The 14673-nt window shown below is 50.3% G+C and overlaps 5 protein-coding genes across 5 annotated transcripts; all 5 read right to left on the bottom strand.

Moving 5' to 3' along the window:
• Positions 1-258: 258 nt before the first annotated feature.
• On the bottom strand, positions 259-1788 carry N7481_008290 (DUF3431 domain-containing protein; the record flags this gene model as incomplete). The annotated part of the gene is made up of 2 exons (XM_057267509.1): positions 259-1147; positions 1235-1788. The coding sequence occupies 2 exons, from the start codon at positions 1786-1788 to the stop codon at positions 259-261; spliced, it is 1443 nt and encodes a 480-aa protein (XP_057121710.1).
• An 825-nt stretch (positions 1789-2613) lies between these two features.
• Positions 2614-3801, bottom strand: N7481_008289 (Zn(II)2Cys6 transcription factor domain-containing protein; the record flags this gene model as incomplete). Its single annotated transcript, XM_057267508.1, has 1 exon — positions 2614-3801. The coding sequence occupies one exon, from the start codon at positions 3799-3801 to the stop codon at positions 2614-2616; it is 1188 nt and encodes a 395-aa protein (XP_057121709.1).
• A 481-nt stretch (positions 3802-4282) lies between these two features.
• On the bottom strand, positions 4283-5610 carry N7481_008288 (ferritin-like domain-containing protein; the record flags this gene model as incomplete). Its single annotated transcript, XM_057267507.1, has 5 exons — positions 4283-4474; positions 4558-5078; positions 5130-5219; positions 5283-5468; positions 5526-5610. 5 exons carry the CDS (start codon positions 5608-5610, stop codon positions 4283-4285), a joined length of 1074 nt encoding a protein of 357 aa, XP_057121708.1.
• Positions 5611-8190: 2580 nt separating this feature from the next.
• Positions 8191-9878, bottom strand: N7481_008287 (glycoside hydrolase family 27 protein; the record flags this gene model as incomplete). The annotated part of the gene is made up of 7 exons (XM_057267506.1): positions 8191-8574; positions 8655-8839; positions 8894-9190; positions 9252-9341; positions 9405-9545; positions 9612-9744; positions 9807-9878. 7 exons carry the CDS (start codon positions 9876-9878, stop codon positions 8191-8193), a joined length of 1302 nt encoding a protein of 433 aa, XP_057121707.1.
• A 566-nt stretch (positions 9879-10444) lies between these two features.
• On the bottom strand, positions 10445-14361 carry N7481_008286 (putative inositol polyphosphate phosphatase; the record flags this gene model as incomplete). Its single annotated transcript, XM_057267505.1, has 7 exons — positions 10445-10517; positions 10591-11258; positions 11282-11577; positions 11628-11837; positions 11889-12967; positions 12990-14245; positions 14311-14361. The coding sequence occupies 7 exons, from the start codon at positions 14359-14361 to the stop codon at positions 10445-10447; spliced, it is 3633 nt and encodes a 1210-aa protein (XP_057121706.1).
• Positions 14362-14673: the final 312 nt, after the last annotated feature.

Raw genomic sequence — 14673 nt, 5'->3', positions numbered from 1 at the left:
TGAATGTTGTACCTAGGCACGAGAGATGTTCCTAATGATGTAACGAATCAATGCAAAGCAAAGCATTTATTGCCATACGGTGTCCCAGTTATATACTCCGCAGGTGCCCTGAATAATTACTAGGATTCCAATAAGCTACCCTATCAGAACTTGGAACACTTAATTGCCAACGAATGTCATTCGATTACACACCAGTAACTAGTACTATTCCAGCCCCGATCCAGCGGGCCCGGCCATATAGAATCGTAGAATTCACTATTATACAGCTGCGTCTCGTAAGGCCTGCCGTGAAGCGTCGCTGATGTCCGGCATTTCGTCGGCCAGGGCAAGACTTCGCTTCCGTGATGATGTCTTCGTGGACTTCTCTGTCCCTGCCTCTGCCTCTGCCTCTCTAGATAAATGTGCCTGTGTCGCTGCATCGGGCACATTCGGCCAGCCCTCCGGAAGAGTCTGACCACGCCACTGCCACTGCTGTTGCAAATCCTCATCGCTCATATCGCAGTAACCATAGGTATTGCAGAAGCACTGGCGAGGATCGAGACAAAACTCCGTCGGTTTACCGAACATAACTGTGGCACCGTTAGCACGAATCAACTTCCAAGAGGAAACCCTCCTGCAGATTTCGCAGATTCCGAGTCCAATCACATGGTGCGACGCGGATGCAAGGGACAGGAATGTGAACTTGAACTTACTATGCCAAGAATATTCAAAAATCCGCCCGGTAATCGACGCATCCAGCGACGAATTCAACAACCACTGCCTCACCCAAATATAATCCTCAAGGGGCCTCTCGTGAATTTTCTCCCTCGATAGCGCAAACTGACTACAACACGGCACGCCAATGAGCTCGGGCATCTCGAGATCCGGAAACAGCTGGGCAAAACTATCCGGGAACAAGACCGCGGTTATGTGGTCCTGGTCATCAGGCCGTTCGCGGTAGTATCGTGCTGGTTCGAGTTCGGCGGGACATCCGATAGCCCATGTACAGCGGAGATTGACGTAGCCCGCTTTCCGGACGAAGGTGGGTTGGAGGTCACGGACTGATATGACCGAGTCGTAGAGTGGGTTGTCGTTGTGCCATTGGTAGCGACCGCTGTGAAGGTATATGCTGACGTCTGGGAGAGAGTCGTAGCGATCGATTATATATCTAGGTGGGTGTTAGGGAAGTTCAAGTTCAAGTTCAAGTTGAAAGAAGAAGAGAAGAGAAGAAAGACATCCTAGGCATATCACGTACGTCAGAAATACCATCGCTTCATTGCCCCGATTGGCCGGGACGGTCAATTCGGCTTGTTCAGGTGATGCATCGACGCGATAGATATTGGAGTGCCATTCGGGCAGATTTTCCGTCACCCACGACATATTAGTCTTGAGCATGGCAGCAAACACCAATTCCTTCTCTCGAGGCGGAACAGCTGTCTGCGTGGGAGCGACATGGACGCCGGTGCTCGGGGTGGAAGTCGGGATGTCGAGATTGATGCTCTTGCTCGTTGGTGAAGATGGGAAGAGGGCATTGATAGAATGACTACCATGAATGGCGATTATTTTGTCATTCTCATTCTCATTTGTATCTGCAATTTCAATTCCACTCGCATCTGCAGTGTTGTCGGATGAATCGAAGCCCAGCGATGGAAATGCCGATTCACTGGCCCAGTCTGCGACCGAACCAAGTAGTTCATGATTGAGCACGAGCTGATAAGAGAACAGTAGGAAGACCGCGGTCAGGCCAAGGTAAATAAAGATGCGCGATTGACCAGGGACGTTGGAGTGTTGCGGAGATGGCCAGATCATAGTTGCCAGTCGCCGATCATATCATTTTCTGGGGAGATTTACCTTGAGGAATGTAGAAACCAAAGGTCAAAATGAATGAGAAAGAGGATTATTCCGTAGAGGACTAGAATGAAATTGAAATTGAAAGCAGAGAATAGGAGGGAGATTCAATTGAATCCGGAGCAGGCTGGACCCAGCAGTCCGCAAGCAGCCCAATTTGACGTAGACAAGTGGAGACGTGCAACTGCGATGGAGTGGAGTGCCACTAAATGATCACTCAATAAACCAGGGTAGACCAGTAGACTTATAGGCCCTAGGCTAGATGGATTTCACAAAAACAAGCAGAAGCAGTATGATAGGATCCCCCACGAGGTGCCGTGTTGGCCGCAGATTGGTGCACGTTGGTGCAGATTAGCGCAGATACTATCCGTAGTAGGTAACCATACCCTAGGGTAGTAGTAGTTCATAGATTGTGAGGCTGCCAAGGAGTACTCTAGGAGTTTGAGATGGAGTAACTAGTACTCTGGCCTAGAATGACTCGTGGTAACTACTAGTAGTTAGGTGTTGGTCCCAATTTATATACTCGTAGTACCTACTCCGTACTCCGGACAGTATGTAGGCATCTCCATTTCCTCCGGATCCGGAGGCTATCCCCTATCCCCTATACATCTGAAACACTTTGGACTGATCGACCCCCGAGGGGAGACAGATACAGAGACTGCCAGGCTTGCTCGCAATCTCCATGCATGGAATATCCCGACCATCCAGACAGACACCCGTCAGTTATCACACATGAACGCCCGTTTATGCTGGACCCCGATTCCGACCCCGGCCCCTGGCCTCAAGCTAAAGCGACATTCGTTGCTGGGCCCACATCAGTGCAGGTTGCCAGCGAGGATCTCCCGGACGCAACGCCCCCAGCAGCTCCGATACCAAAGCTCGTCCTGCATCGCGGGCCCACCACCGCCGTCCATCAAGCTCCCCCAGTAAAACGCCCCAATACATAAGGATCAGTAGAGAAAAGGGCTGGCGACATCGGAGTCCATCCACGAATTCCTTCCTCACAGCCGCCAGCCACGCTAACGCCGGTGCGGGTTCCGGCTCGAGCGCGAATTTGGCATAACAATGTCGCAAATGTGCGATAATCTCCCGATTGATCTGGTGCTGCGACTCGTAGATGCCCGTCATGACCTCGTCGTTTAAAGCGTCTATTTGCGCCAGCGCACCATGCGTATCCTCATCCAATTGCGTACTGGTATCCTTCCAGAATGCGCCCCGCGAGAATAACTCCAGGTTGATCCATGATTGACCCACACCGACCTGAAGGATCTTCTTGACGCCCTGCAGCAATTCAAAAACCACCACCATACTCTCCGTCATACTGGAACTTTCGTCCCTGATTCCCGTCAACCGAGGTGAAGCGATGCCAATGGCAGTCATAATGATCGAGTGCGCAAACACGGCATCGCAATTCTGCTCTGTAAGTGAGTCGATCGCATCGCGGAACGGTTTCAAACTGCGATTATACCGTTGAAGCCCAATATCAAGATAGGCGAGTGCCTCCGGCGGCTCCCGCGACGAGGCAATGTGCATAGCGGCAAGAGACAAGATGCCATTCATGAGAAAGTCATGCTTGAGCGCGAGGTTTGGCACAGTAGTCTGCCAGACCTCGAGCTCAGCGGCACTAACACAGAGACTTCGAAACGTCTCGGTTGAAAACTTGTGCATCAGCTCAAGGATAGCCAATTCCGATTTCTGGAATGGGGAATCGACGACCTCGTTCCTGGTCCCATTTAGACGGGTGCGACTGTTCTCCCTGGACACAGCCTTGACGTGGGGAAGTGGGGCGGGAGTTTCGGGCTGAGATTGTGATTGTGATTGTGAAGCCCGCGCCGCTGCGACTTTGAGGTATGTGCAGCTCAACTCGCGCGCGGTACAGTTCGAACAGGGCGGGCCCCGCTCGTCACATTTGACTTTGCGCGTGCGGCACTGGTCACAGCCCTTCCGAGATTTAGTGTGCGACCGGAGCGGCATGGTGGCCGGTGGCCATTGGGGGAAGGGGAGTTTTTAGGTGAGTTTGGACGTGGAGTTAGTGGAAATGCAGGCTGATTGAGATGATGGAGGTTGACAGGTCAGGCCCGTCATGTGACTGGTTATAGGTCACATTGGGATGTCTCAGTGTCATATTATATGAAAAGCGTCGATGAAAAGAGCTTGACGGTCAATTTAGGCATATTATTGTATGGAGTGGTATTAAGTATATTCTTTACTTCCAAGATTTGTAGGTTTGTTAGGATATGACAGGTTTATTTCCTTCCATACTAGGTTGTAAATCGTGTACTAGTATTCACACCACTATCATTAAAATTATCAACAGGAAAAAATAACATTTACCCCCGCAGATCATGAAGAATTATAAATAAGCGAAAAAAGTAAATGTGGGCCATCGTCCCCCTTTCAACCTTGAATCAATCCGACTCAAATATAGGTCAAGTCAAAGTCAAGTCAGTCCAGTTTAAACCAACATGGCGACCGCAGCGAAAAGACCCGCGCCCGTCACACCAGCCAACCCGACCTTTTTGTCATTGGCCCCGTTGAACATGGGAGTAGAAGAGGCCGACTTCGACGGTGAAGTGCTACTCATAGGACCAGTCATGGACGAAGTAGGTGTTGTCATACTACCCATAGCTCCCATCTTTTGTCCAACCTATCCAAACAAAGCATCAGCCATACAAATTGACGCAAAATGGGATCAAATTGACTCGAATAATCTTCTTTTTTCTAAATTACCTCGATAATAGCGGGACCGGCAACGATGTTGTCGTCCGTGGCCTGCTTGTTGCCCTTGGTAAGAACAACATAGCTCTGGCCAGCAATACCCTTGGGGATAGTGACGGTGTATTTGCCGCTTCCATTGGATGTGAGAGGGGCCCAGACGGGACCGGTGACGGTGATAAAGGCAGCAAAGAGGCCACTTGCGTCGGAGGAGTTCATGCCTTCACCGGCCATGAGCTGAACCTGGGATCCAGTCATAGCGGTACTCGTTGAGGTCATGGTGAGGGTAGGGAACGCCTTGACGGGAAGCTTGCCATTGCTTGATGGGCAAGAGGTGATGAAGGGGGCCGCAAGGGTATACACTTCGTTGAAATCGAGGGGGTTGTCGAAGGGCTGGGCGGAGGGTGCCTCGCCAAGGGCAGCACGCAGGTAGGCACTGTGGCGGGCTTCGACGGTGAGGATGCTACCGGCCGCAGTGAGGTATGTCTCGTTCATGATGCTGGCAGCGGCACCTAGGTAGGCGCTGACACCGACACCTAGAAGGTCATTTAGTTAGGTATCACTAGAGAAGGAAGGTATAAACTTACCCTCCAACACACTAGCGAGGCTAGCAAAAGACTTCGCATCTGTAGCAGGGAAAGAGTAACTACATCGTGCAACGGGGGATGCACCGGCAGCTAAATATTGGTGAGTAAACACAGCAAGGGTCAGATCATCGCCATGGAGTTCGTAGAACGTACCCTTCAGGGCCGAGGTGAGGAATGCCTCGTGGGACTGCTCGTCCTTGCCAACCTCCTGCAAGTTGGCATAGAAGGGGTCCTTGAGCCCAGCGTTGACAAAGTCGGCCTGGGTGTAGTTCTTAAGACCTTCCTCGTAGAAAGCAGCCTCGAGGTGCTCGAGAGTCAACGCGTAGTTGAGGATGTCGGCTGAATTGGAATATTAGTCAATCTTACACTGCAAATGAGGAGATGCATGTGCCTTACCATCGCTGATTGCACGCTTAGTGACTGGGCCAGCTTGGGCAAGGCCAACAGCAGCACTGGCCAAAGCAATACTAGTGAGCTTCATCGTGGACAGATTATTGATTAAGCTTGAATTAGATGAAGAGTTGTAGCGCGACTTTTCCAGGATACGAATCCAAGTTCATCAGATGCGAGAGGGCTTCTTTATAGAAAAAATAAGGGACTTGGGTATTTGTAATGTTGTCCAGCCGGCCAAGCACAGAAAGGGGATAATTCAATTCCATTCCTTGCTCTAGATGGGTGTAGGTATGGTTGGATAACCGAGAATGAGGATCGCTGAGCGACATACCATATCAGGCAGATTCATTGAATAATCTCCGATGAACGAGTACAGTTCTGCGTCATATTGGGCGAGCTAGCCTGGTCATCCATGTGGTTAGGCAATGCAAAATGCAATTCAAGGCCCGGAAATGCGGAGAAAATGAGAGAGCTTGGACCCTGGCCCCACGCTTATTCGCCAATTTGAAGGAGCTTTGGCCAGAGCTACCAAGTCGGGGTATTATTCTTTGTCCAGAATGGGGTTAGGAGGAGTGAAGCACAAGCGAAGGGCGAATGAGAGATGAAGCGAAAGCGGGAGCGGGAGGAGCGAGACCGAGACCGAGACCGACCTCCAAAGCGAGAGCCAGATCGAGATCGAGAGCGAGAGCGAGAGCGAACTAGAACAAGATCCGGTTCATCCGATAACTTGGCGAGCCAAGTCCAAGTCCAAGTTCCTGGTTTATATGGCCTAGGCAAAAGCACAGCCTCCAAACTATTGAAGTCTCCGTATCTACTTTACTACATGCAGTTAGAGAGGGAAATGGAAGGGTTCATTCTTTATGTGTGTGATGAAGGGAATTCTCATTGCCAAAGGTCTAATAGTATACTCAGGTGGTGGTCAGCAGGAAGGTCGTAAACATGATCCTGAATATAACATTATAAGTAGAAATGATTTGAAAGTGCAACAGGCATTTTCTGTTGAAATTGCCAGTTTTGAGAGACGAACTGCTCTAGTTTGTCCAGCAAATCCCCTGTTGGCTCGGTCACTGACATGTCCCGAGGGAAATAGTCTTCCAAAGCAAGCACCACCTCCGCCCACTCCATATGCAGATCAAAGTCAGATATTTTACTCCGCATCGCTGCGAACTCATCAGCTTCCGGCCATGTCACTCTTACTTTCTCCATCCAATATCCTCTCTGATCTCCCACCACAGCATTATAATGTGAATCGATTGCTGGCTTATGTTTTCTGATATAGTCCATAACAACAGGAAGAATGATCATTGGCCGATAGTCAGTCCACCCAACTAAAGAATACATTCCAAAATGTAAATGCATTGGAGTATGGGGCTCAATAGTATACACATTTTGTAGAATGTACCGAATGACGGTAGAAGTCGCATGCTCAGCCGCAGTACTAAATTTGTACAACGCCAAGAGCTGCAGCATCTCCATTCCCAGGTACCGAGCGGCATGAAATATACTCAGGTGGAGGCTGAGCAAGCGAAGGTGGTTCAAGCAGCTCGAGCACCCGTTAGGATACTTTTTCCGGTCAATCGGAAAGTCTTCCACATCCCCTGCTTCCACGGCGTACTCCCCGGTATAAAGGAACTGGCTAAGATATAATAAATGTACTGGGAGCACTGGCTCATCGACGGTAACATTATTAAATGTCTTTCGACCCTGCGTGTAAGAATAAGATTACTATATTAGCACAAAATATATAACTGTCCAGTAATGGCACTAAGGAACTAAGGAAACTTGAAAGCTCACCTGGCGCGATATAGCTTGTCTCAGAACCAGCGACTCGCGAATGACATCGGACCTTTGAACGAAAGTATGGTATCCCGGGTCATGCTTGCATCGAATTTGAAAATCCGGTCTTCGTTCGCGGAGAAAGCTATGCGATCGTTAGTTATCAATCCCACTTATTTAGTCGCAAACCCTGTACGTGCCTTTCTTTTGCTAATAAAACCGCTGTTTGGTGCTCCAATCCCTCCCCTGGGCCAAGATAAACAAAATCCAGGGTACGGTCTGGGTCACAGCCGCATACCACAGGCATCTTTTCACAGGCGTGTATGAAAGACCACGATTGTGCGCAACAACTTGAAACGATTGAAGAATGAAGAATCGGGATTTCCCACTGTGGACTGAAATCGCACCTCTGGTCGCCTTCTCCTGAGGGGGGTAAGGATAGAAAATTGCACGATCTTATAGGTCTACTCGACGTTTCATAATTACAAAATGAATAAGACTCGACATATCCAGTCAAAGTAAAAGGGAACAAAGGGTGGGATCCCTCCTTCTCTCTCATTTCGAACCATTGGTGCGAATTATAAAACAATGGACAAAGAGCGTTGTCATGGGTCTTGCCACGAGACGGGAGAGGCTTACAGATGTCGCCACTGGTACAATGGACCAGAGTCGCTTTTAGTTCCAGTCCGAGCTCAAATGTCTTCAGAAAGAATTTGGCTTAGATGCCAAGTTGGCTGAGCTGGGGGAATTGTAAGTCAACTTCCCACCTGGGTAGGAAAAGCAGACCAATCAAAGAAAGTCGTCACAAAGAATTTCATTTAATATAAAGCCGACGACTATAAATCACCTTAGTGAATTTTCTGATTGGTCACTGGAAGACTGAAAGAACCGGCTAGCACTTTCCCTTGACAATCAAAACTGATACATCGTGGCTAGACAAAGATGCAGTGTACTGGTTTTTTACGCATCCCAAGTCCTTCCCACTCCAAGCATCAATGACTTGGTATGAGCCACCATCTAGCTCCGGAATCTCATTCCATACCGCTGTACGAGATGTGGTGACGTTTTCGGAGTTTAGCATCAGCACCAGCGTACCTTCTAGAGTAGATGAGGGACCCGACCAGTATTCCGCGGGATGTTCAGCATCAAAGGTCCAGTCGGGATTATATCCCCACTTGTAAGGATGGGCGGAACGCCCGATGACAGGATCCTGATGGAAATCCAGCAGATATTTATTCTTCAGGACAGCTAGATTGGCGTCGTTGATGTTGTTCAACTGAAAATAGTGTTAGCGAATGAGGGATATGGTGACTTGAAAGAAAGGTCGATGAATGGAACTTGAGAAGCGACACTTACGGCGGTGCCGATGATCAAAGGGGACTTCATGACTGCCCAAAGGGCAAAGTGTGCCCTGTTTTCTGCCGCCGTGAGATTTCCATTACCGATCTCCAGCATATCTGGATCAGGATGACCCCAAAAGCCGACGTAGTTCATCTTGAAGGTGTTTTCATTGGCGATCTCAGAGATGCGTGCCCAGTCCGCTATCAGCTGTATTAGCATAAGTTCAGCAGGGTACAATAGTGTGAAAGACCCACCAGTTATATCGCCCGACATGCGCCAGGAGTTTCCAGTTTCATTGCCCCAGGTGTTGACATCTCCCTGGCCCCAGTCACACAAAGAGTAGAAGATAGTCCTGTTCGCACCGAGGAGAGCGTCGCGCATCATAGTATAACGCGTGAACGTGTTGGAGGAGGTCCAATCGTAACCCTTTGGTGCCGGATTATCAAGATCAGGGCAAGTGCCATTGGGAAAGTTCCCACTTCCATCAGGGACACAGTCGGTATACTTGTCAGTCCAGTTGGAGGGGACGCCGCAGTTATCGTATTTTAGGTCTGTGCGGTTAGAGTCGATGGTATTAGGATGGTACAAAGCGTGCATATGAGGGAAGCTTACAGTCAATGCCCCATTCTGCAAAAGCTTCCGCATCTACCTTCTCATAGCCCAAGCTGGCTGGGTAGCCGGCACAAGTGGTTTCACCAGCACCTGAGATACTACTTAATATCTACTGCCGATTCCAAGATTCATGGGATGGAACGAGAGACTCACTGCTGTATATACCTATCTTCAAGCCGAGATCATGAACCTGGCTAGCAATCCCAGATATACCGTCTGGGAACTTCGATGGGTCTGGAATAATGCGATGGGTACTGGCATTGCGGGTGTTCTTGATGGACCAGCAGTCGTCGACTAGTATGTAGTGTCAGCAAGACTTAAACTGAAAAGCAGGAAGTTCAAAATGAGAGGAAATCTGACTATTAACATATTCATATCCAAGATCCTTCAGGCCCAAGTTGACCATCTCATTGGCCGCCGTCATGATCTTCTCTGAATCAACGTCGCAGCCAAAAGCGTTCCACGAATTCCACCCGAGAGCAGGTAGTCGTCCCTAATACATCCAGTCAATTGAATACTAGCTTGAAGTAAACCCAATCAAAGCGGAACAATTACCACGCCATCCTCTCTCACAAGTGCATTCGACAATGGCAACAAGGCCAGAGTAGAGAAGGTTAGTGCCAGCATACTGGATTTCTCCGAATTTCCGAGTTACAAAGGCTTCTTCACAGTATCCCCCTGGTTGGCTATTTATAAAGGTTCCCAGGTGCGGGGAATGAAACCTCAAACCGGGTAAATAAGCACTCAATATATCCTAGTCATATCCATGGACGAGGGGAAATGGAAAACTCCATGTCGATCACTGCAGTGGCGCCCACAGGGTGGCATCCATGGTTGTCCGCGCGTCTGGCCCAGGTAAACAAGCCAAGAAAAGATCCTAGAAGTCCATGCAATTGACCCATTTCCCGGATAAAGACGTACGCACGTACCTGAGTATCTATGTTCTACTACATCCGCTAGTCAAAGCTGGGGGATCCGGAGTATACTCCACCGAAAACCCCGGAGGTTTAAGAACGCAAGCGATGGAGATCGGCACTGCACTACATTACACTCAATACTACAGTAGCAGTCCTTGGGATTGAATATTTTCGCTCATGATACATGTCTATCGTGAAATCATTACTCATATAATATACACCTCGCCGCTGCAAAAAAAAAAGAATGGGGGTTCAACGCCCAACCATGCAATATGCTCATTGACCCTTCAGGATTAGCGCACGGGCTTGGCGGGGATCGGTGCCGAGGACGGTGATGAGGTATTCGATGCTAAATCCAGTCGTTAGTAAATGCGATCTTACACAATCTAGCTCAGCAATGTGCATGAAGTGAAGGCACTTACCTAGCCTCAGAAGCCAACCGCCGCTTCTCATCCTGGAAATCCTGCTGGCAGGTTTCCCATGTTGCAGCTCGTTCCTGCGGTAGAACCGTTTTGACGCGAACCTTGAAGGTGGCACTAACGGGTCGGTGATCGGAGGCACGGACCTCGTGGCGTCGGTATTCAAGTTGCTTGACGCGACCGACGCCGCGATACAAGACGCGGTCGCACCAGGCGGGTGAACGCTTCTTCTCACTCGAATCGTATTGATCGGTACCAACGTCGTATTTGTAGGTTGGCGAAAAGGTGATCGGAGCTTCGATGAAGCTGCGGAGTCGGAAGCCTGGATTCTTTCGTCGAGACGCCAGGAGCTGGTCACGTTCAAGAAGTTTGGGAAGGTTGTTTTGGCGGACGGCGTCGATGATCACGTTACGAGGGATGGCATCAATACGGTAGTTAAGATCACCGTTCAAGAAGCAAATTTCGTGGTCCATGATCATCGAGCCATCACCACCGCTTGCGAATTGATTAGTCCGGGTACTCAGGCTGTTTTCCGACGGCAAGGTTTCCGCCTCAAGGATCGCAGCGATATCGTTGTTACGGTGAGCGGTTTGTGTTTGTCCTGCTGCTAAATGGCAGTTGACAAAACACATAGAGCTGTCATCAAGGACGAAGCGGAAGACAAGAGCGCCCTAGAACCACGATTAGCTTTTACTGTATCCACGATTTGGTAAACAGAGCCACCACAAACCTTGTTTCCATGCAACCCGCCCATTCCCCGCTTAATCTCCGAAGCATTAATGTTTTTGATATTGTGACGTTCTTTGTGCTTGACAAACACGCAGGTGAACAGTCCAACCATGTTGGAACTGTGCAGAAGAACGTAAGATTCCTCGAGAGGCATACACTCATGCAGTGTGCGGGTAAGGTGATCGATCCAGACCCGGTACTGCCGGCTCATATGCTCTTTCTCTCCATTCTCCTTCTTCTTGCTTCCAAGGAGCAAGCTCTCTGTGAAATGGTTAGCAAATGGCCACCAATTCTAGCTATGGAGCACATACTAGCAGTGATCTTTTTATTTTCCAGATCAACTAACTCTTGGAACCCAAAAACAACGATGTCTGGGGGATCTTCCGGATGGACGGCATCTCGAATGAAGTCCGAAGTGCGCACGCTGCCTGGTGTTGAAGCGCCGGCATTCCACGTGACTATGGCAGTTCGAATTTCTCGGAAATTGCAGAATTCGACATCCTTGGTTTGCATGCGAGCATCTACGGCGCGTTAGTAAAAGAGTATATGAGCGTCTACACAGCATAACTTACCAAGCCAGTCATCCTCCAGCATACCATCCCAGAGACGGATGCAATTATCTGTACCAAGGGACGTCACCTGCAGGCGGTTCAGAGTCCAGACACTACTAGTATCAAGCACAAACGCGGACACAGGGCTATCATGGGCACGCCAATCCTTCTTCACCGTCCATGGGTTGGTCTTAACATCGTAAACGTAAATCATGCCCGTTTTATAACCCGCCCACAAGTAGTCTCCAACAATGGCAAGACAGTTGATCTTATAGACGCTGACATTGACCACAGCAAGGCATGAGTAGTCCGATGAAGAATAAATCGTGATTTTTCCATCTGCGTGTCCAAGATACACGCGGCCACCATCCTTTGTAGTATATGTGCCAGATGTCACATCACCAGAGTGCTGAAGACCCAATGGCCGCTTGAAGAGCTTGAAAGAGGCGTCATCGCGTGCATTCGGTCGGTAAATATGAACATCCTTGCCAGTTGCCAGCCAAAGCATGTCGTCCACAACCATGGAGAATGTATGGCCACGAGCCACCCGTTCGTGGGGATCGTGATAACTATATTGCAGATTAGGTGTGCCGGACTCATCAGCAGGCCAAATCAAGAGACGGCCTTCGTCGTCGAGTGTCCACATCTCCTTCTTATGACGCAGAATCTTAATGACCTCCCGACGAGAGGGATAGGCACGCGTGGCCACAATGGATTCGGAAGCAATGTCTACTTCATGAATGTCACCGGCGGATGTTCCAAGCCAAATGCGTTTCCCTTCTTCTTCGAGTGTCGCTCCAGGCTTGAACGCTAGAGAATGGGTCTTCACGGTTTCTCCGTGCGAGAGGCTCATAACCTGTTCGCCGGTCGTGAGATCCCATATGCGCGTTAAATAGCCGGCTGTGCATACGTATTTGCCGCACACGTCCATCAAGCGAGTGTCGTATCGAGTGAGGATCTCCTTAGGGCCGGTCTTAAGGAATGGTGGTCTCCGGTTAGCCGTTGAAGCATCAGGGTAATCAGTACGTGAAATTGGAGGTTCATCCGTGGTCAACTCCTCCTCCTCGGTGTCCGTGCGTGCTGGGCGACGTTCCTGATAGCTAGACGAAAAATGGGATTCACGAGGCAGGGATTGTTGCCTTTGGAGAGGCCGAGGGTTCTGGGGTTGGTTCAAATTGGCATGAGACGGAGCAGATCGAGCAATAGGTGTCATCGGGCTTGAATTGTTCACCTGCCGAGGGGGGTTCCCGGGCCGGTGAAAGCACATTCTGTCGAGGGATGGAGGCAATTGGTCGAGGAGGAAGACCTGGACGATCATGGGGACTGTCGCTTGCTCGTAGCTTCTGTGTTGAAAGGGGCGGGGCGGTGGAGGCTTCTGGGTATACAGAAGACGTAGGCGGAATTTGCACCATCAATGGCTTAGTAGACCGACAAGGCTCGGGAACAGGACGGGTCCGGGAGAAACCCAACTCCCGCGCATCATGCTTTGTCTGAAAACTTGGTGTAGGTGACCGCTCATCAAACGATCGCCTAGTTGGTGGCTCGGTTCTAGGGCGTCCCGGAGGAAGCTTCGGGGAAGGCTTGCTAGCAGAAATTGGTTTGGGTGGGAGCTTTTCCGGACTGCTGGGCGGAGTGTTGAAGGGTGAAACATGGTCATCAGATGAGGCCAACTCGGATCTTGGAGCTAGTGTATTCGTATCCGGTTGGGAGAACTGGGCCGGTTTAGCTGGGATCTTCGGCTTCGATGCCCTGTTAGCGGGAGGAGGCAGCGAAGCACTCTTGAGCTTCCGCTCAGCTGAGCCATTATTCCCATTCACGGTGAGAGAGTTCGGCGATAGTCGTTGGGCTGTGTCTCCCAGCGGAACAGACGATCCAAGCTGCGGCGTAATGGGCCTCGGAGGGGGAGGTGCGGGAGAGACTCCAGCGGAAACGGACGCCCTAGGAAGATGAATCGAGCTCCTAGCCATGCGATTATTATCTTGACGGGGCAGTGAATGATCCCGCCTGAGCTCCCGCGGCGGCGATTGGGGTGAATCGACAGTTAAAGTGGGCGGCAGCTGTGGTGACGAGCGGTTCAAGCCCATCGAGATGGGCCGGCCATGACGACCGCCGGGAGATCCGCGAGCTCCTGTCGGAGTACCATATGGGCTTGTAGATTGATCAGCGCGGCGACTCTGTCTTTCATCGAGTGTCGAATTCCATGGAGAGTGTGGCCGAGGTAGATCCAGGGAGGCGCGGGTCGAAGAGCGCGGCTCATCACCGGGCTCGGGTGTTCTCAAGAAACGACTAGAGGATTCATGGGGGTTTGTGCCAAATGAAGACAGAGTTTTGCGGTGTGACAGGTTTTCGAAATGGGAGAGCAACGAGGATACGGGTCTCTGTTGATGCCAGATAGGTTAGTGTCTCCGCAAGCCACACCGGGACAAGTTAGGTGTATACATACAGAAGGAGGATCATCGCGGTCCGATTCTCTGCCATTTCCCTCCATGGCCATAATTGTGTACTTTGTATCGCCGAGGCCAGCTGGGCAGATCAGTCATAAGCCCACCGGTGCCTGGAGAGGTCTCGTGGACAATAGTGTAGGAACGGCGTAATAATGGGCTTGGAAGGGCTGAGGAGGCCAGGGAAGTGGGGGGGAAATCCCCGGAGACGGAGAGGAATCAACAGGGCGAGGGAGGCACAGAGGCCGAAGAGGTAAAATTGTAGTCAAAAGGATATGTGAGAGGTGAAATGAAGTGGCGGGGGAGGAAAGTGGAGGACTGACGACGATCACGGGAAGCGATCAACTAACTGGCCACTGGTCACT

The sequence above is a fragment of the Penicillium waksmanii genome (genome assembly GCF_028829765.1).
Source record: "Penicillium waksmanii strain IBT 27052 chromosome Unknown utg000007l:1.0-4314555.0:1.0-4317578.0, whole genome shotgun sequence".
NCBI classification, from domain to species: domain Eukaryota; kingdom Fungi; phylum Ascomycota; class Eurotiomycetes; order Eurotiales; family Aspergillaceae; genus Penicillium; species Penicillium waksmanii.
The sequence above is the reverse complement of the archived record's forward strand: the minus strand, read 5'-3'. Positions and strand labels throughout refer to the sequence as shown.